Raw genomic sequence first — 21,464 nt, forward strand, 5'->3', positions numbered from 1 at the left:
GCCTGCGCAGCCCGCCAATGGCAGCGACGCTGGGTCGGGGGGTGCCCACATCCAAGATGGCGTCCCCAGGAGCTGGGAGCGGGTGACCAGCGGCGGGGAAGCGGCCTGGGTTGGCCCTCCGATTGCCGGGTCCTGGGGGCATCTCTCCAGGTACCCCCTGGCCCGCCTACAAGGCCTTCTCCAGGCCAGAGCAATGGCCTCCGAGAACAGCAAGCAGTTTTGGAAGAGGAGTGCCAAGCTGCCGGGGAGGTGAGCCCAGGACTCAGAGGAAGGGGGGACTGGACCAAACCCTCCTAGATCCGGAGCCCTAAATCCCGCGGGCCTGGGGCACCGCGGATCCCGGAAGATTGGTTTCGGGAGCCTGGTCCGGGGAAGCTGGGGCTGGCCCGCGGCGGCAGTGCTGCTGTCAGGCGCAGGAGAAGGCTCCGAGCTGTGGGAATGGCTGGGTGTGGGAGCAGACCCGCGCCTGGGGGCGGAGGGCTCTGGAAGGGCTGCCCTCCGCCGGCAAGTGGCCGGGCTTGGGACAGTGAAGCTGGGTGAGTAGGCAGTATCGGTCGGAGGGCCATTCCCAGAGCTGTTTCTCACTTTAAATAGATGTCCCTTTTGGGGGAATCTCCATCACGCACAGGTGGTGGTTTGCACGAGGATAGCCCCCTTTCCTTGCACCCGCAGCTCCGCACTTAAGAATCTCTCGCTGACTTCCCAGAAGGTTCTGATGGGAACTTGGGGCCGTCTGCGAGGAGATATTCTCAAGCTCGACGTTACTTTGTCTTGAGTTGACCCTTTTCCATTAGGAGTTATTACAGGGTGATCCAAGACTCGAGGTTATTTCTTTAGCGTTTTCTAAGGATTTGTACAACTCCTAGTGACTTCTTCCATCTTGCGTTGTAATGTTCTTGTGCAAATGCACTAAACTCTTTCATTCTTTAGTTGTTTAATTGGAGAGCAGATCTTCTAATGCACTTTTTTTTTTTTCCCCTTTTTGGTGTTTGTGGAGATGCTTAGCAATTGTACATCCATCAATCTGCTGTTAATTTACAATTTCATTTGTTTTGGGCAGGGTCCTGAGAAGAAGGAATGTGTGTTTCAGTTCTGAATTTAAGACTTCCAGCCACAGTTTATTTGGTGATGAAATTCATGCTTGTACCTCATATGTTATCTTTCCTAATCCTTAAGGGTCTTTTCCTTCTGGAATAACCCTTTGAACCTGTGGGGGGGGGGGTGTGTGGAGAGAGAGAGAGACAGAGAGAGAGAGAGAAGGAGGGAGCGAACACCCGCAAAATGAGGGTCAGTAGTGACTGTAACAATCTGATTTTATTTAGAATTCTATGCATAAGGAGAATAGACTGAGAATCAGCTCTTAATAATATAGTATTAAAATAATGGGAGGGAATGCAGAGATAGCTTCAGATTAAAGTGCTGTAGAATTATAGTATTAATATTAATGTTAAAGACTTATGTTTTTAGATAAGCACCACTTCCTGCCAACTGATTTCTTTTCCTTCCTGGCCTTACGAACTCTCCAGTCTCACTAACTGCTTTTCTCTGGGGTTTTCCATAGTGAGATCATTACATTTTGACATCCTAAGGTTGCAATCAGAGTCAGTGGAAACATTGTTAAATCAGGAAGCTGTAGGAGATGGAGAGATGGCATGGTCTACTGACTGATGGTTATTAACTATCTTTTGTTTTCTCAATTTCCTCTATTGAACTATAGGAACAGTCAACTTTTTTTTAAAGTATTACCTTTGGGAGATAGGAAGAGGAGGGGTCTTTTCAGTTTCTTCTAGATTTTTCATTTTGATAAATATAGAGTGATAAAACATTTGAGTTCAGAAAGGCGGGTTATCATTTAGGCTCTCTTACTTGTGTGACTAAGGATAAATTATTTACTTTGTCTCTCCAGGTCTCAGTTTGCTTATCTGTGAAATGAGGATAAAAATACTTTGCTCAGGGTTGCTGTAGGACTAAATTAATTATCATACTTATAAAGAACCTAGGATAGTGTTTATAACACTATAAATATTAGTTTATTATTAGTATTACTATTATTATTAGAGCAAGTAAACATTTAAAAGAATGTTTTTTAGGTCCTTACCCCAGTATTAGATACCCATTTTCATTGTTTGTCTTAAGGTGTTAAAATGTTACTGCAATTCGTAATAGTTTCTTGTTGAAGAGAAATACTGTTCATCCCTGTGCTTTGAGCAGGAAAGCCCCATTTTTATGGGAAAAAAATAAAGTTATTTTAAAGAGAAAGTGCTATGATTTAAGGAAAATGTTGGGACACTTTCTCAAGAACAGAATTTATTGCATTTGTATTTTTTCAGTCTCAGTGAAGAAAAACTTTCGCCTGGGTGGGTAAACAAATGACACAGATGACTGTGTGTAGGCCCATGGTAACATAGAAGTGAAACTAGTTTATTGTCTTTTACAAATTGAAAGGTAAAAATTCAGAACCATGGCAGATTACTTTCAGTTTCTTTGATCATTATCCAGCAAGCTTAATGACAACAGATAAGCAACATTTTATTTAGTACAATAGCCTAAGTTCTAAATAAGTTAATTTTTTAAAAAAAATAACAGCTTTACTGAGATATAAGTCATACATCATAAAAATTTACCCTTTTAAAGTGTACATTATAGTGGTATTAAGTACATTCATTTATCGTATAGGTGGTTTTATGCAACTTCACTATTTTCATCACCCCCAAAAGAAACCTCATATCCACTAGTGCTCACTCTCCAACAGTGCATCCCACTCCCCAACAATACAACCACTAATTTTTTTTTATTCTATGGATTACCTATTCTAGATAGTAAATATAATTGGAATAATGTGATGTGAAGCTTTTGTGACTGACTTTTATTAAGCATAATGTTTTCAAGGCTCATCCATGTTGTAGAATGTATAAATATTTTGTTCCTTTTCATGGCTAAATAATATTTCTTTGTGTGGATATGCTTCATTTTTGTTTACTCATAAGTTGATAGACTCTTTTGGTTTTTGTTTTATTACTTTTTGGATATTGTGACTAATGCTGCCTATAAAACATACATGCACAGGTTTTTGTATGGATATATGTTTTCCATTCTTTTGATTATATGTGGGAGTAGAATTGCTGGGTCATATGGTAACTTGATAGAATTAAACATCTGTTTAACTTCCCTCAGTTATTCATAAGAGCCCTGTGTACTTAATAATAAATCACTGTCCCTTGTGTGAATGCCTAGGAAGATAGGAGGCAGTATGTACCCTTGTGGTTGAAAAATGCAGGCTTTGAGAATCTTACAACTTGTAGATAAATAAGTTTTGGGACTCTAATGCACAGCATAGTGATTATATAGTCAACAGCACTATATTATAAACTTCAAAGTTGCTGAGAGACTAGATCTTAATTGTTCTCACCACAAAAAAGAAACGATAATTATATGACTTGATAAAGTCTTTAGCTAGTGCTATGGTAGTTATTATATTGCAATATATAAGTCTATGAAGCCAACACATTTATACCTTAAAAGTTATTCAATGTTTTATGTCAGTGTTACCTCCCAAACAAATAAAAAACACAGGTCTACTTAGGTTCAAATCCCAGCTCTGTCACTTCTAACTGTATGACCTTGTACAAGTTACCTAACCTCTCTGTGCCTCAGTCTCATCTGTAAAATGGGGACAGAGTAACTACCCTACAGGACTGTTAAGAGAATTGAATGAGGTAACGAATAGAAATCACATAGGTGGCACTCAATAGCTATTATTAAAGTGATAATTGTGATTACAATAGATTCTGGTTTTTTGTTTCTCCTTCTTGCTCTAGTTTCTGAAACTGAAATTGAAAACCTTTGATAAGTGATGTGTCTGGAGCCCCTGTTGAATCCTGGGCACAAAAATATACTATCGTTCACTAGGCAGAGGGTTTATGGAGGCACAAGAAGCCTGATACAGGATAGCTGTGGCTATCAAGTGTTGATTGGTGATGAGGAATATGATTCTGAGCAGTGGTTCTCAAACTTCTGTTAATCACCTGGAAGTCCTGTTAAAACAGATTTTGCCAAGCTCCCTTTCCAGAGTTCCTGATTCAGCAGGTCTGAGGTAGGACCTCAGAAAAAAGTTGAGCTTCTAACAAGTTCCCAGATAAGATTGCTGCTGTTAATCAATGGACTGCATGTGAAAACCACTGAGAAAGAGCCCTGAATTGAATTGAAAGAATCCTGAGTTCTGGTGCTGAGGACTTTTCCATATGGATCCAGAACAATCAATGCATCTCCTCTTGATTGTCTAAATGCATCTCATACTTAACATGCCCAAACAACTTGTGATTTTCACATCTGTCCAATCCCAAAAAGTTATTGTTTCCATCTCACTTAGTGGTCCCACCATTCACCAAGTTTCTTAGGTCAAAAATCCTAAGGTCTTTGATTTTTCTCTTTCCCTTCCTGCCACAATCAACTCATCAGCATATCTTGTCAATTCACTCAAATATATCCTGAATTCACTCTTATACTTCTACCCCTACTGCCATACAGCAAACAGAGTCCTCTCTTGCCTGGACTACTGCTGTAGCCTCCTAACTGGTCTTCTTGCTTCTCTTCCTGTCCTTCTACAGACCTCTCTCATTTGTAGTTGGAATAAGATCCATGATCCATCATCTTCCAGCCTTCATGATTGGAAAGATAGGCCAAGTTAAGGACTTAGATCTTTATCCCAACAGCAGTAAAATGCTGGTGGAAGGTTGGTAGGGTTGTGACATGATCATATTTGCATTTGTAAAAATATAGTTGTCCTGAGGAAAATGGCTAGGACCAGTGTTTTCAGGGGTTAGGAATAGGGACACCCAAGTGGTGTTCTGGGTGGGTTAATTCTGTACTGGACTGGAATGTTTAACATCTCTGACCCTTGCCTTCTAAATGCTAGGAAGACCCACCAGCTGTTGGGACAAACCCCCTTCCAACAACCACACATCTCTGAACACTCTGACCCCCCTCAGTACCTCCAACACCGCCCCTTCCTCCAGAGGTCAGAATGAGTATAGTTTGGAGGTTACTGGCATCATTAGAGAGAAATGATGATGGCTGGCGCTAGGGCAATGGCAATGGCAAGTGAAGGTCAAGTTTCAAAATATCTGCAGGACCTGGTAGATCATTGGATTTGAGGAATGAGGGAGGAGAAGTGCCAGGCAGTGTCACTCCACGGTTTCTGGCTGAGGGGGGTCCAGTAAGATTGGATATTGTATACGTGGAGAAAAGCCAAGTTTTATGGCAGTGTGCTTAAATACTCAATGGCCCGTCTCCTTATCTATGAAATGAGAGGCTTGGATTAAGTGGACTCTAAGACTTTTGCCAATTCTGAGGTTGAGTGTTAAGTTTAAACTTACCAACCCCAACTTATGTCAATGGCTGTTTCTCTTTTGTTCTGTCACTTATACCAGTCAGGACTGATAGGTAAGAGTGGACAGAGTGGGGGGTGTTGAGGGTGGCATTTCTTTTTTTAAAAAAAATGTATGCATACAAGAACTGGGGTACAGGCCAGAGGTGTGGGGGGTGAGAGGATTCATCAGAGACAGAGTGGGGAGCAGAATAGGCAGATCTACTGAAATACACAGTTAAGGGGAACAGCGGGCAAGTCAGGAGAGGTCTGCTGCGCCATGGTAGCTCTCTGGCTGGGCATTCGAACTTGTGCTGCAGTGGCTGCGGACAACTTTATAGGTTGCGTCTTAACCCCTTGCGCCACCAGGAAGGCCAAAGGTAGGATTTCTTATTTTGTGCTTTTTTTTTTTTTTTAGGATTGATTTATTTATACAAGAACGGGGTACAGGCCAGATGCGTGGGAGGGTGAGAGCATTCACCAGAGACAGAGTGGGGAACAGAACAGGCAGACTGAAGAAATGCACTGCTGAGGGGAGCAGTTGGCGAGACAGGAGAGGTCTGCTTCGCCATGTGGGATTCTCCTCGGCCTGCCGGGATCGAACCCGCGCTGCAGAGGCAGCGGACAGTTTCATAGTACGGTGCTCAACCACCTGCGCCACCAGGGAAGCCCCTATTTTGTGCTTTTGATAGTACTTTTTCTTTAAAAAACTTGCTAGCCCTGCTGAACATTTCTTTCCTGTTTTTCCCACAAGCATATGTTACTTTTGTAAACAGAAAAATGTAAAAGTGGAGCTGGGTAAAAACACATCCTTGAATGAGATAAGCAAGATACAAATTCTAGAAAGTTAGAATGCAGCTCTTAACACCATAGAGGGTAAGGAAACCGAGTCCAGAGAGAGGAAGTTACTTTCCCCAAATCGCCAGATTTCTTTCTTTTTCTTTCTTTTTTTTTTTTTTTTTTTTGAAAAGAACAGCAGATTTTTGACTCCTGGTCCATGTTCTTTCTACTACTGCTTCCCCTTTCCCTCAATGTCTGCTAAGCTCAAGACTCCCCCATTAAAGCACCTCCTCCACCGCAGGGTGTGGGCACTTCCAGTGAAAAGACAGCTAAAGAATATGATGGATGGAGTAGAAGAGACAAATATGAGCCAAGCCTGGCTCATTTTCTACATTCTTATTTCCAGTCCTTCTGGCTTATCCCATTTTAAGCAAATGTGTTTATTGTTAGAGTCAAGGAACTCTTTTCAGCATTAAGTGAATGAAGCTGAGAAAAGTATCTAATCACTCGAGCTACTTAGGACTTTGTGCATTTTCCAATAAAACCATCTCTATCATTTGGTCATTTTTCATCCATTAATGAATCTCATAGACTCGGTGTAATGGTTCCAGCTTGTCTGGGCAGGTACATTACAACTTAGCTCAGAAATGTTTTGTTGATAAAGTAAATGACTAGAAGATACTAAATTATCACTGAAACAGTATAGATCTCCAGTTCTGGAAAACTTCCATCCACTGAGTGTCTGAACCTGAATCAGTTGCCAACACATTTGGCTTTAAATTGGACAGCTCTATTCCCGTATTTGTTTAGCAGCGTTATCAATGCCAAGCCAACACCTGTTGATGTTTCCTACCAAGGTTTTTTCACTGTTCCAACTACGTAAGCCAGCTATGCCAATACATCCTGTAGTGTTGGTTTTATAAATGAGAATGACAGAGGGTGACCGGGATGTTTGCTCCATCTTGGCTCAAGCTGTAGCTCATCCCGAGGTGCTCTTTGCTCTGGGTGTGTGGGGTGATTTCTCTGAGATTCAACGTGTTTGCCTCCAGCTTATAGATCTAGGTAGATAAGAGGCAGCTTAAACAGAGGCCTGGGCTTTACAGAGTGCGATTGTCACAAAGTGTTGTTAAGTGCCTGCTGGTGGGTGTCGGGGTCTGCCAGGTGTTGAGGGGACTACAGAAAAAGACTGGCTCCACTGCTGCTTTCTAGAAGCTGAAAATCTTGGCACTGCGGCTGCCATGGTGAGAATGATGTGTATTATTGACCTACCAGTTTTTCCACCAAGCATATGTTACTTTTGTAATCAGAAAAACTGAAAGGTGGAGCTGGGTGAAAACACACTGTTGAGTGAGATAAACAAGGTGTAGAACTATAGTGGGCAGTCTTTTATGTGAAACTTTAAAACATTAAAAAAAAAAGTATGTTGTTAATGGAGAGGCAAGTATATGTAAAGGTATTAAAAAGGAACATTTCATACCTCAGGGTAGTGAATCTGTCTTTCAGAGAAAGGGAGATGTGACTGGGGTCTGCAGTTGGGACTTCAGTAGCACTTTATTTTCTTAAAAAGAAATGTGACAGATGTTAGCTAGCATTTGTTAAATCAGAGTGATAGATTCATGGATGTTTGCTACATTAGTCTCTGTATTTGTATTTGTGTTTGGAAATGTCAATTAAGTGGTTTTTACATTGTGTTAAAGCAAATGTTTTTTAAATTGTGTTGGAGAGATCAGCTAGCCAGCTGTGAAATTAAGTAATACTTAAAGTAACATTCATGGTTTAGAGTCAAAATAAGTCATATATACAGTGTGCTGCCATTTATGCAGTTTGAAAACATGCAGACTAACACTACATATTGTTTAGGAATACATGCATAGAAAATAAAAATATGGCAACAGAATGAGAGTGAGAAATGCCAGATTCAGTGAAACGGCTTCCTAGAAGAAGAGGAAGGGGTGTGCCAGGGTTTCGCTTCCACAATGTCTTATTTCTTATGTAAATGTTGGGCATGCTTTATATTATGATCTCAATTTATTTTAAAATAGCTATGTAAAATGTTTCATTTTAAAGAGCTTTAGAAGCCCTGATTTATGTATTTTAGGAAATCAGAGAATAAGGGTTAGCGAATAGGGGGATGAGGATCAGAGAAAGTCTCATGGATGGAAGGTAGGGGGTGGTGTTTGAAGGGAATGTTTCAGGATGGGTATGATTTTGAGATGGGAGAAGGGAGAAGAGCTGGATTTAGTAATGAAGGCTTGTATGGAGTGTGGAAACCAGCCTGCTCTGGAGTTGAGTTTGGGCTTGACAGCAGTAGGGATGATGCAGGCTGCCAAGTGAATTATTAAATGCCAGGAAATCAAGCACCTTGACCACCAGGCTCTTTCAACTACCTGCATTTAGTCTCTGTAATCATCTTGATTTCTCTTCCTTTTCTAACTTCCTGCCTGTCCCTTTCGAGATTCAATAAGCCAATGAATTATATAAAGTACTTCAGGTACAGATACATGACAACTTAGTTCAGGAAGATGTTAACACATTCATTTTGGGCTCTGATACCTTTGCTGATGAAGTCTTTCATTTATCTTGGTCTTTCTGGCTGTGCCAGCACACTGGGTTGACATCTTTGACAAGTAGTTGATTGTAAGACTCCTTTTCTGGCTAGTAATTGACGACCTTTGTACCTTAAACCTGCACAATTAGAATTGTGTTTGTTTTGTTTTGTTTTGTTTTCTGCATGGATTACAGGCAAATAGTAATACTCTTTTTTAAGGAAAAAATTTAAAGATCTCTATTTTTTCTATCAGACCAAACCGGCCTATTGAGATCTTCCTGCAGAGTTTATGCCCTGATCTTTGTTATATTTTACTACTAAGAGATTTGTGGAGACTTCAGGTGTACTCATCTTAGAGTATGTGCAAATGTTAGAACACAAAGTAGTGGCCTTTTTGTGTGTTTCTGTTTTAATTTTCTTTTTTTCTAGGCCTTCTCTCTCTAAGCCAAACTTTCCCTTTAGTCTTTGATCCCTTTTATTTTTTCTCTCCTTTTCCTCTGCCTAGGTGACTCAGCCAGCACATTAAAGTAGTATTATTTGTATTTCTGCTGTAGTATATGTAATGGCTTGTTTACAGATTACTTAATAACCTTTTAGAAAGGTTTAGGGAGTAGAGTTTTTTTTTAAAGATTTATTTATTTAAACATTCAAGAACTGGGGTGTAGGACAGAAGGGGGCTTGAGACAGAGTGGGGAACAGAACAGGCAGATTGACTGAAATACACTGCTGAGGGGAGCAGCGGGCAAGACAGGAGAGGTCTGCTGAGCCATGTGGGTTGCTCCCTGGCCAGCCAGGATCAAACTCATGCTGGAGAGGCTGCGGATGCTCTTGTGCCACCAGGGAGGCCCTGGCTTATTTTTATTTAAAAGCAACTTTGGGATCTCATCTTTATGTCAAACAAGGTACTTGGTAAACTTATTTTTTAAAATGTCTGCTAAAAATTAAATTATGAAGAAGGGAGGGAGGGAAAAAACAAACAAAAAACTCAACAGAGTATGCGCCAAGTAGCATTCTAATGTTTTTGCATATCTACCTTACTAGCTGCTAGTATTACCACCTGCCAGGAATTTTGCTAAAGAGCTATTTACACGTTTAAACCTCCCAACCTTCTTTTTGTTTCTTTTTTTTTTTTTTAAGCAGTTTCAAATTTTATTTATTTTTATTTCTTTTATTATTTTTTTTCTATTTTTTACATCATTGTTCATTTTTAAACAATATTTGCTTCCCCCCACCCCCTCAGGTGTAGTCCCCATAGAGTTTCCTTCACCAAAGCGCCCGTGCACCATCACCTCAGTCCCCTGTGCTCCTCCCTCCCTCCCTCTCATCCCTCTTTCTCCTCCTCCCCTGCAGGATGTCTCTGATTTAAAATGGTCTGTTTTTGCTTTGTTGTGCTTTGTACTGTTATTATTTTTTTTTACACTGGTGTCTTATTTGGTTCCCCTATATTCCTGCCATAAGTGAAACCCTCTGATATTTTTCTTTTTCCTTCTGGCTTATTTCACTGAGCATAATTCCTTCTAGCGCCATCCACGTTGCTGCAAATGGCATGAGTTTATCTCCTCCAACCTTCTTAAGATTGCTTAATTTACTTCTTTAAAAGGTGATACATGTTCACAATACAAATTCAGAAAGGTACGAAAAGGTTTGCAATGTCTTTGCCACTTCAGTCACGGCTTCTCCTCCAAGCACTGCTCCTGGTGTCTTGTGTTTTCCAGGGATGCTCTATAAATACCTTCACTTAATAATATGAAAATATGTGAATGTTTTAAAGATTTTTTTACAAAAAATGGTGACATTGTATGTGCAAAATTCTGTGTTGTTCTTCAATGAATGTCTGATTTTGTTTCATGTCAGTGGATATAGAACTGCTTCATTCTTTTTATGAGATGTGTGGTGATTTAAACATTCCACTGTGGATGATAATCCTTTATCTTTTAATACATAAGCTCAGCCCATTGATGTTCAATGGAAAACAGATACATTTGGCCTTAGTTATATTTTTAATATATTTTTTAAAAACATCTTTCATTCTTGGGCTGTATTTGCTTTGGGAAGGAAATGTCCATGTGTATATTCTATACATGGAAAGTTTATCATTTTTTATTTTAGTGATTGCATTTTAAAGTATAATTATACCATATTTCTTCAAACATATCTGTTGACTCTCTGCCTCGACTAGTGATGAAATTATTGTTTCCCATCCCCATCCCTCCTTCTTTTAGTTGATTGTATTATTTTTCTGTATCTTAGATTTAAAATATGCTTTTATACTCAAGCTATCAGCTTTAGCTATCTTTTGAGGACTGTCAGTGGAAGATGAGGAAATCAATGTACTTATTTGTCCATTTTCCTCTGTTCCATTGTAACATTTTGTGAATTATATTATTTTTACTTTCTGTGCAACCATACAGCCTCAAATATAAAATTTAGTCTTAAGGTTAATCAAATAAATGTTTTCCAGCAATCCTTTCTCCCTGGTTTCTCCATTTATCTCATTGTTCAGTCAAGTTTTTCCTTTAGTAGTTTCTTTAGAAAAGAGTTGATGAAACTATTTTCTCTGAGTTCTCACATGTTGAAATGTGTCTTTCTGTGATCTTTGTACTAGAAACAACAGTTTGGCTTGATGTATTATTGTTCTTAGGACACTCTTTTTATTGTGAAATATTATGCAAACAGAAATGTATATGAAACATTCTTGTGACGTGATGACTTGATGAATAATCACCCCAGGAATGAGCACCCCAGAAATTCACTTGTGTCTGTTCTCTATCACACTTCCTTCCCCGCAGAGTTTATCCATAGAAGCATTTTTATAGAAGTATATATAAATAAAATCATATAGTATTTACTCATTTACTCTTTTATCCTTTCTTTGTTTTATTCAATATTTGTAAGGCTCACATTTTTACTTGTAGCCCTACTTCACATATTTGTTGCTGTATAGTAAACATTCTATTATATGAACATACTTCAGTTTGTTTCTCTATTCACTGTTGATGGACACTTGGACTGTTTCTAATTTGGTACTGAAAGGAGCCATGATGCTGTTGACCCTCATATGTAAATATTTCGATAAGATATATATATTTGGGATTAAAAAATACTGAGTCTAAGGGTATACATATTTTATTCTTCCTAGATATGGCCAAACTGTTTTTTTGAAATGGTCTTATCACTCTAGAAATAAGCCAGAAAGAAAAAGGAAAATATCGGATGGTTTCACTTATAGAAAGAATGTAGGGGAACCAAATAAGGGATCAGGAAAAAAATTATGATAAAAAGACAAAATTAACCGGCAACTATAAATCAGAAGCACTCTGCGGGGGAGGGGGCAGAGACGGATCAAAGCAGGGGCGGGAAGAGCACAAGGGACTATGGTGATGGTGCATGGGTGAATTGGTGGGAATTCTCCAGGGACTACACCTGAGAGGAGAAAGCAAACATTGTACAAAAAGGAAGAATGATGTAAAAAATACATATAAAATGATCTTATCACTCTATATCCCCCACCAGCAGTGTCCGAGAGTTCCCTAGGTCACTCTTCCTTGATAAGTAGTGTTGCTTCACTGTCTTTTAACCCAGGTATTCCTTTGGGGTAGGGGACATTCCCATTTTGAAGATAAGAAAACAGATTCAAAGTGTTCAAGCAATTTAGTGCATGTTTACAGTGGTATGGGATGTGAGAACTGTCGTTTGATGTCTGCTCTCTCTCTCTAAAGTCTGTTATCTTTCTACACTGTCCTCCAGAAAATCAGATATGTTAGGCCTGGAAACTTCACCAGGGAAGACGAATGTTTTCAAAGACTTTCTTGAAAACATTGGTTGCTGTTCTTCAGGTTGGATATAGTTGTTCTTGGTGAGAACCTGTTTCTCAGGGTCCCTTCCAATGTTGTAATGCAGGTAGTGCTCACCCATCATATTTAGTTTCCTGACAACTTACTTCATTTTTTCCTTGTTTTTAGCATCCAACCTGTGTATGGAGCACAGCACCCTCCTCTGGATCCTCGGCTCACCAAAAAGTAAGTTGAGTTATTTTTCTTTTCATGCATGTGCTTCTTCCATCACCCCTAAACCCTGTCTAACTTTGTTGAAATGACAGTTTCCATTTTTGACCTTTTCTAACTTGTTCTTTGCTCTATTTTGGATCAGAAGATGAACAGACTTATTCCATTACCAAGTGGAAGTTCACTACTTCCTATATTGGAAGCTGCATTTATGTAGGGTTTGGTGTTGGATTCTATATTCTGGACAAAAGATCTCTGTTGATTAAATATTGTCCTGAAATTGAATGATTAATGACTTTCTAGTAAGAGATATAGTTTCTGGGCTTATTGTACCTGAATATATATAGGTCTGCCACCTTCTCTTCCCTTATACTCTGAGAACTATGGCAAATAAATTGTAACTACAGGCCTAGCATTCTTCAGGTCTTCCTTCTCTTTGACACACTCAGAATCACACAGTAGAGTCAAGAGCTCCCTGTAGACTGTTTCTCTAGTAAAAGTCTAATAAATTATTTTCAAACACGTAGAAACCCTAGTTAAAATTAAGAAGTGTGTGTATGTGTGTATATCCATACCCCCAATTATTGCTCTGTCTCACCTTTCTCTTCTGGGCCATCACTCAGCCACTATGAATTTAAATGAGGAGGTGGCTACCTTCTCAGATGTTTAAGAACTTTGGCCTCTATCTTTTGGACATGCTTAACTGATGATTTATTTCGAGAAAGTTGTAGTTTGTAGTGAAAACTGAATGATTTGAGAAGTGCAGGAGACCAGGGTTCTCATTTTCCTGGGGCCTGTGTAATACCCACCCTTTCTTCCTTTGCAGTCAATGGGGAAGTAAAGATAACAGTGTTAACGTATTTTGAATACCTGGAAACATGTTCTCTTAAATATGCATTATCAGTATTTTAATATTTTTAAAACAATAACTAAATGTGTGGAAAACCTCTGTAATTCTGCCAAGTTGTTCTTTTTTTTTTTGTTTTTAAGACTTATTTATGCAAGGCCAGAGGAGTGGAGGGTGGGAGGACCCACCAGAGACAGAGTGGGGAACAGAACAGGCAGATTGACTAAAGTACATTGCTGAGGGGAGCAGCGGGCAAGTCAGGAGAGGTCTGCTGTGCCATGTGGGTAGCTCCCTGGCCGGGGATCAAACTCGTGCTGCAGTGGCTGCAGATAGCTTGATAGACTACATTGTTTTAACCCCTTGCACCACCAGGGAGGCCCCAGATGCATGATTTTTATACCAGAAACCACTAGGGTGTTAGCTCTATGAGGGCAGGACCTTTGTTTTGGTTGCCACTATGCCCTTAGTTCTTAGCATGGTAGGTGGCACATAGTAGCACTGATTTATGTGATGGAGGCATGGAAGCAATATAATTTCTTAGACAGTGGGCTTTTCTTTCATGTTGGTTAGTTTAGACTTGTATTAACTCTACTGATGGGGAGAGCAAGGTTTTGTTTTGTTTTTGGAATATTTGTGTGATGTTACCATTAAATAGAATGAATTCTGTTTCCTGGTTTTACCATTAATAGACTATCTGGTCTGTTGGGCAGTGTGGCAAGCACCTTTACCTACCCAGCAGCCATCCCTGCCCCACTTCTTCCTTGCTCAAGGAACAAAATTTTATTTAGCTCTTGAACAAGAGACAATGTACCTTTAGAGCATGTATCAGGATTAGTTTAAGCCTTTTATTATAATTCTTTAGTAATCCCAGTGACTGGTCTTTGGAGGATCTTCTCATTCGTTCTGGCTAATGAGATGTGAAAGAAAGTCTCCTGAGAGAGAGTTCTGGAGAGGTTTTCTTTTTTGATCAGAGAGAAATCATGGTGTGAAGAAATCCTCTTTTGCCTCCACTTTTATATTTCCTTCTTTTGAATGTAGTGGTGTGAAAATGAAATGCTAAAAGCTGTAGCAGCTAATTTGTAAGCTGAGGGAAAGGTCTAGAGAAATGCAGAAACACCAGCCCAATACCCTGACACCGTGGTCTTCCAGCTTAAGCATCACTGCTGAGTACTCTGTTCTTGTGGCCAATTCCACTCACAGCCAGAATTTGTTGATTGGCGGTAGATCCATTCTAGCATATCTTATAATTGCCTTTGATATGCATATGGCTATAAATCTGTCCATCCACCCACCTATAGGGCAGTGGGGTATGCTACCTCATTTTATGTTTGGGTCAGAGTCACCATAGCTTGTCTGCTCCTGTTATCAAGAGAGTTTGCCCTGATTCTATATTTAGGGTCGGTCTTAAGTAGTATCACCATCTCCCAGCGGCCCACACATACATCATACTCATATACTCTGTTTTCTCCCTTAATAATGATGAAAAACCACAAACATTTTCACTGATTATTTAGCAGAGTGCAGTCATACTTTGAAAAGAAGCAATCACTTAGTGCTGCTGTTTGGGAGGAATGTAAGTATCATTAATAAATTGCTTCCCTTTTTCATGCACATGGAGGTATTAATACCCTACAACATGAACAGCATCTAGGTCTGCATTGGGCCATTTTACAATTCCAGATTGTTACTATAAAACATTTATGGCCCACATTTTAGTACCTTTGTTTGGACATTTTTATTACTTTCCACACTGCGTGATTATCTTTCCACTTCAGACCACCATTAATTACTGTGTGGTTAATCCTCATCACAGCAGAAGCCTTTACATTGGGCCTTCAATCATCTAAACTGCATAAGCCCAGTAAGTCGCTCCCTGTCCACGTATATTGACTTCAATATGCCAAATTATTATCATTAGTGATATTATTGCCTGTAATAATTTTTATAGCACAGATAAAATTGGCCTTACTGCAGAGCGGCTCCATTGACCACTTGGTGATATGACAAGCTTCTAAATTTATTGTTTTCTGAATTGATGCTGAAGTGTGATAGATTCTAGTTCAGAGTTATGAAAGTGCAGGAGAAGCTTCACTAGTTGTTGAGGTGACTGGATTTAATGTTACTAAATGTTATTTTAATGTTATTAAATGTTATTTTAATGTTACTAAAGCCCCCCACATGCTTCACTTCTCTTCAGAGTCAAGCTTTGTTTTTCTAAATTAATTTGTGTCATATTTCTATTAAGTGAGCAGCTATCTTAGTTAAATAGTGTAGTATTAATAAAATTGGAGTGGCTGATCTTTTGCTTCCTAGTACCAGTACAACCTGTAGCCCCTCTTTTCCAAAATATCCTGAGGTGTTTGTGTTTCCATTTAACAAGTTACCATTCACCACATAACTATGTTTCTCTCAAATAGGCCATTTACTATGTTTTTGAGTTTTTAGTATCAGTTGCACTTCTTGAGTCCTGTTTTCTTCCCCACTCTTTTTAGCTCCACCATCTTGAGCAAATTACTTAACCTCTCTGAGCCTGAGATTTCTCATTTGTAAGACTCACCTCACAGAGTTGTCCTGAGGAGTAAATGAGGTATCTGTGAAAGTGCTTTTTATTTTTTTTTTTATAGAGGCATGTTTATTTATTTATTTGTTTGTTTGTTTGTTTGTTTTGTTTATACATGCACTGGGTACAGTCAGAAGCGTGGGAGGGTGAGAGAATTCACCAGAGCCAGAGCGGGGAACAGAACAGGCAGAAGGACCGAAGTACACTGCTGAGGGGAGCAGCGGGCGGCAGGAGAGGTCTGTGCGCCATGTGGGACCCTCCTCCGGTGGCCGGGGAGCAGCTGGGGATCGAACCGGTGCCGCAGAGGCTGCGCACAGCTTTGCAACCCAGCGCTCAACCCGCTGCGCCACCGGGGAGGCCCTGAAAGTGCTTTTTAAACTGTAATTTGGCATACAGTTATAAGGAGGCGTGGTGACGGTGTCTATCAGAGGCCAGTTTGATTGTAACTTTGATATAGTTCTGTTGAAATAATCATGGTTAAACTCCAAACCACAGAGTGACATTCTTGTACCTTGGGTTAGGTATAAATTAGTTGGGACCATGTTAAAATGAGGCTGCCTGTTAACCAAAGGCACCCCCAGCTCGAATTAGTTGGATCGATTTTTTATTGTGACTTTTAGGCCACAAGGAAAGAGAGGCATTTCTCCTAGGACCATATCTCCACATGTGGCTTCTTCCCAAACTGACCATCAACATATGTAGACTATTCCATGTGCATGGGAAATTATTCTTTCAAGGTGAGAGCATTGGGGATATCAGCCATGCTCAGTTTGCTTGGCAGCTCCTCTTCCCAGGCTACAGATGCTACTAGGCCTAAGCTCTCTTCTTTTTAACCAGTTTTTCTAGGTAGAGTTGTTAGAGAGTACATGCAGGCTCTATGGGCAGACCTGGATTTGAGTCCTGTGTTTGCTGCCTGTTCATGACTTCAGTAAACCTCAGTTTCCTCATCTGTACACGGGAATAATAATGATAATAATAATGCCTCATAGAATTGTGAATGAACATTAATAAGAAAACAGGCATATATAAAAAAAAAAGCACAGAGCCTGCCACCTAGTGAGTAGCCACTAAACGTAAACTATTATGTTTGCATGAATTTATAGGTCTCCTCTGGAGAGAACAAAATTAAAAACATAGAAAAGCTTCAGAGTGTTAAATCTTCCCATCATTGCCTCTGGTTTATAGATTTCCTGCTTTTTCTCAGTGGCAACCCGGGAACCTTTTCACTCTCATCCTCCTGTTTCATTTTTTTTCTTTAATCCAAAACGTGTTCTTGGAGTGTGTTCCCATTCATCTTGCTCAGGGTGCTTTTAGTGCTGCTTCTGTCTGAAAGAGCACCCTTCTGTAGGCCTTGCTTTTCCTCCTGTAGGCTTGCAGGGGACAGTGGAGCAGCCAATACGCAACACCACCATTTACGCTAAAGACAGGGTGATTTTATAGCTTCCTGGGTACTTGACATCCATGAAGTAGGAATTGGGGGTCTGCATCACCCACTTCTTGTGTTTCATTTTCTGAAGAGAGGAGGAGGCGATCCTTTGTGAGAGGCATGTTCTTGTGGGGAGGTCATCACCGTGGAAAGCTTCTCGTTCTTTTTTTTTTTTTTTAATATTTATTTATTTATACATAGAACTGGGGTGTAGGTCAGAGGTGCAGGGGGTGAGAGGACTCACCAGAGACAGAGTGGGGAACAGAACAGACAGATCTACTGAAATACACTGCTGAGGAGAGCAGCAGGCAAGACAGGAGAGGTCTGCTGCACCATGTGTGTAGCTCCCTGGCCAGGGATCAAACTCAGGCCACAGGGGTGATAGATTTGAGAATTAACCCCTAGGCCACCAGGGAGGTTCTTCTCTTTCTTTTTCTTTTTTTAAAAGATTTGTTTATTTATGCATACAAGAACTGGGATACAGGCCAGAAGTGTAGGGAGGGGTGGGGTGGGGTGAGAGGATTTACCAGAGACAGAGTAGGGAGCAAAACAGGCAGACTGACTGAAATACACTGCCAGAGGAGCAGTGGGAGAGGCAGGAGAGGTCTGCTGCGCCATGTGGGCAGCTCCCTGACCAGCAGAGGATCGATCTCCTGCAGCAGCTGCAGACAGCTTCATAGAGCTATGCTTAGCGCCTTGAGCCACCAAGGAGGCCCTTCTAATTCATTCATTTTTTTTTTAAGATTTATTTATTTATGCATACAAGAACTAGGGTACAAGCCAGAGTTGCAGGGAGGTGAGAGAATTCACCAGAGACAGAACAGAGAGCAGATCGGGTGAAATACACGGCTGAGGGGAGCAGTGGGCGAGTCAGGAGAGGTCTGCTGTGCCATGTGGGTTGCTCCCTGGCATGCCTGCTGGGATTGAACTCGTGCTGCAGTGGCTGCAGTCTACTTCATAGGTTGCATCTTAACTCCTTGTGCCACCAGGGAGGCCCCCATTCATTCTTGTGAGTGATTCTCATCAGCCTTCTGGCCTCAGACTCCCACCCCTCTAGGTGATACTAGCCATTTGCTCCTTGAAGGCCTCTTTCCTCAGACAGAGCTGACTTTTCTTAATTGGTTAGTTGAGTTTTGGACTTTGTGGAGCAGAAATCCCTAAAACATCATAAGGATATTTAGGAAATATCAACCAGAAAAAAAATCAGTTGCTAACCTTGGGATCCAAAGTATTCAATTTCTCTCTGTAGGATTCATTACATGCAATCTGGGAGAATACACAGCCTCCAAGAAGGAAAGCAGTGACGAGCAACCACGTACTCCTGAGCAGTATTTTCTAGATGACAGAGCTTATTTAAGCCCTCTGAGGTGATGCATTTTGGGTGCATCCCAGGTCCCCTCATACAGAGAAGTGGTGATGATGGGGTCCAGGACAAGCAGCCTCAGCAGGGCTGCAGAAATGCAGTTTGCCTTCCGGGCCATAGTTGGATTTTGGACATGCAGATATTTACATGTGGCAATGGGCTCAGTTTTGTTGTCCATAATTTAAGCTCTTGTTTATTTCCAATTTTCCATTCAGTGGGTTTGTAAATACTCTTACTTTGGGAATTGATGAAAGTCAAACAACCCTTTTTTACTGATTAATAAAAAATAATACGCTCATTGTCGAAAACATCAATAATTCAGAGAATTGTAAATATGAAATTAAGTATCACCTATATTCTGTGGGCTAGAGATAAGTAAACACTGTTAATATTTTGATATATTTTCTTCTTGGTCTTTGCATGTACTTTTTTTTAATACAAAAATCATGAAAAACATATAATCTTGGTTCTAATTTTCATGTTATTGAGCTCATTTTCTAGTATTATTAAGTAGACCTTCAAGAAGGGGTTTTAAGGACAGTGTAGCATTCCATCTGGTGGTTGAACCATATTTTATTTCATCCTTTACAATTTCTAGATGTTTATGTTGTTTGCAGTTTTTAGCCAAAAATATACAAGTTATAAACTGTTAGGTCATCTTTGTCTTGACTCTGTGATTATTTTCTCATGGTTAGAGATCATGAACTATTTTGCGGTTCATGGTGAGTATGTTGCTAGGTTGTTTTCCAGAGGCTTGTTCACCACCAGGCTGTTTCTCTGCCCCCTGGCCATCACAGAAGAGAACAGGTTTTTTGTTTGTTTGTTTGTTTGTTTTGGTGGGACCCTCGCCCGTGATCGAGGAATGAACTGGCGCGCTGCAGAGGCTGCGGGCAGCCTCGCAGCCCAGCACTCAACCGCTGCACCACCAAGGGAGGTCCCCTTTTTTTTTGTAAATTTTTTTTTATTATAATAATCATGGGTGACTTTTTATTAAGTGAGTTGTAACACTGCTTTAGAGGATTCACATCTCCTCATATGTATGTCACTTCACCTGACCCTACCGCCAGAGCACCCACAGTCCTTCACCCTGGGCCATTACACCCCCTGCCTACTTTGCTCCCACCCTCTCACTGCCTCCACCTCTAGCAGTCTCAGTTCCACAGTCAGATCTCTTAGGGCTTGTTTTATTTTGGTTTTATCACTCCCATTTTCTTTTTTTTTTTTTTTTAATTCTGAGTTTTAGGCACGTCTTTCTCCTTCTGACTTGAGAATAAGCCTTTTAAATCTTTGCTAATTTAGTGGGTGAAAGTGGTATCTTGCTTCCAGCACATTGAGCTGTTACACAATTGTAGTTTTGTGTTCTCTCTTGTGTCATATATTTTCCTTTACTCTGCATGAGACTAGTGTTTGAAAATAATGCCCCAGTGATAACTTGCTCTTTTATTGGTGTTACCAATAGAGATATTCTGACGAGGGACATTCTGGTGAGTTACCAGAATATATTTATCAATGTTAATAACAACTGTCTTTCAGAACAAGTAATGTATACATGCAGGGAGATGGGACAGATTAGTAGAGCACCCACTACCATCCAAAAAGAAGAAATGTCTTTTGGAAGGGGGTGAACATGTTGCCCTGCCTTGCTGGAGGCAAATGAGGCATTTAATGATGTTTTTACCCCATCGTATTCTAGTGCTAGGGATAAGCTTACACAGGACTGAAAGGTTTGGGGTATGAGGGATGCTGCGTATGACTGAGTTAATATTGTCTCCAGAACCAGAACAAGGGCCCCCAGGCCTTAAGGTGGAGACATATAGAGAAAAAGTTAGGGAAGTAGGAATGGTCTGTGCTACTCTGAGGACTATACTTTCCTTTCTCGGTGAGTTGATCTGCTGCTTCCCAAACTTGAGTCATGTACCATCTTCACATTTTTTTTTTTTGCCATTTTCTATGATATTATTTACTAAATATGTGGTTTTAAAAATAAACTCATTTATTTACTCAAATAGATTTGGTTTTTTTAAGGAAACCATATCCCTTCTGAAAATGGAAAGCCATTTGCCAGCATCATTTGCCATAAATAGAAAGTAACCTTAAAAATAAATGCAGTGAAAAATAAAACAACCTTACTGAATTATAAACCAGATCCTGTTGCTTGCAAATATGTTGGTGTGAGGCTGCCCTCACCTTGTTAAAAAGTAACCTTAAAGACAGAGTAGCACTGAACTGAGACTGTCTCCTTAAGGCTAGCAAAACGACTTCACCAGAATAAAAAGGAACAAGTCGTTCATTTTGGAACTCAGTGTTTGATACTACATATGTGAACTACCTAGAATTATTTCTTCTCTACCAGTAGTTTATGTCCTGCTCGGTGGAATAGTTTAAGTTGTATTCCCATAACAGATTAACTGAAACCTCAGTGGATTAACCCAACAAAGGTTTATTTCTTGTTCCTGCTACATGTCCAAAGTGGAGTCAGACGGGAGGGGAGGGCAGACTCTGCTCCACATAGTCACTCTGTTACCCAGGCTGAGGGAGGTGCCACCTGGAACCTCAGCAATTACCATGATA

General features: G+C 40.3%; 1 protein-coding gene across 1 annotated transcript in view; it reads left to right on the forward strand.

The window, feature by feature from the left end:
- The first annotated feature begins 55 nt into the window (after window positions 1-55).
- Window positions 56-21,464, forward strand: part of TBC1D22B (TBC1 domain family member 22B) — a 67,294-nt gene continuing 45,885 nt past the window's right edge. The window contains exons 1-2 of the mRNA XM_037519619.2: window positions 56-249; window positions 12,656-12,712. Coding sequence (XP_037375516.1) covers window positions 194-249; window positions 12,656-12,712 — 113 coding nt within the window. The 5' untranslated portion in view covers window positions 56-193. The remainder of the gene's footprint in view (window positions 250-12,655; window positions 12,713-21,464) is intronic.

This window comes from Talpa occidentalis, unplaced genomic scaffold (assembly GCF_014898055.3).
Source record: "Talpa occidentalis isolate TD23 unplaced genomic scaffold, MPIMG_talOcc4v2.1 talOcc4.2, whole genome shotgun sequence".
Taxonomy (NCBI): Eukaryota; Metazoa; Chordata; class Mammalia; order Eulipotyphla; family Talpidae; genus Talpa; species Talpa occidentalis.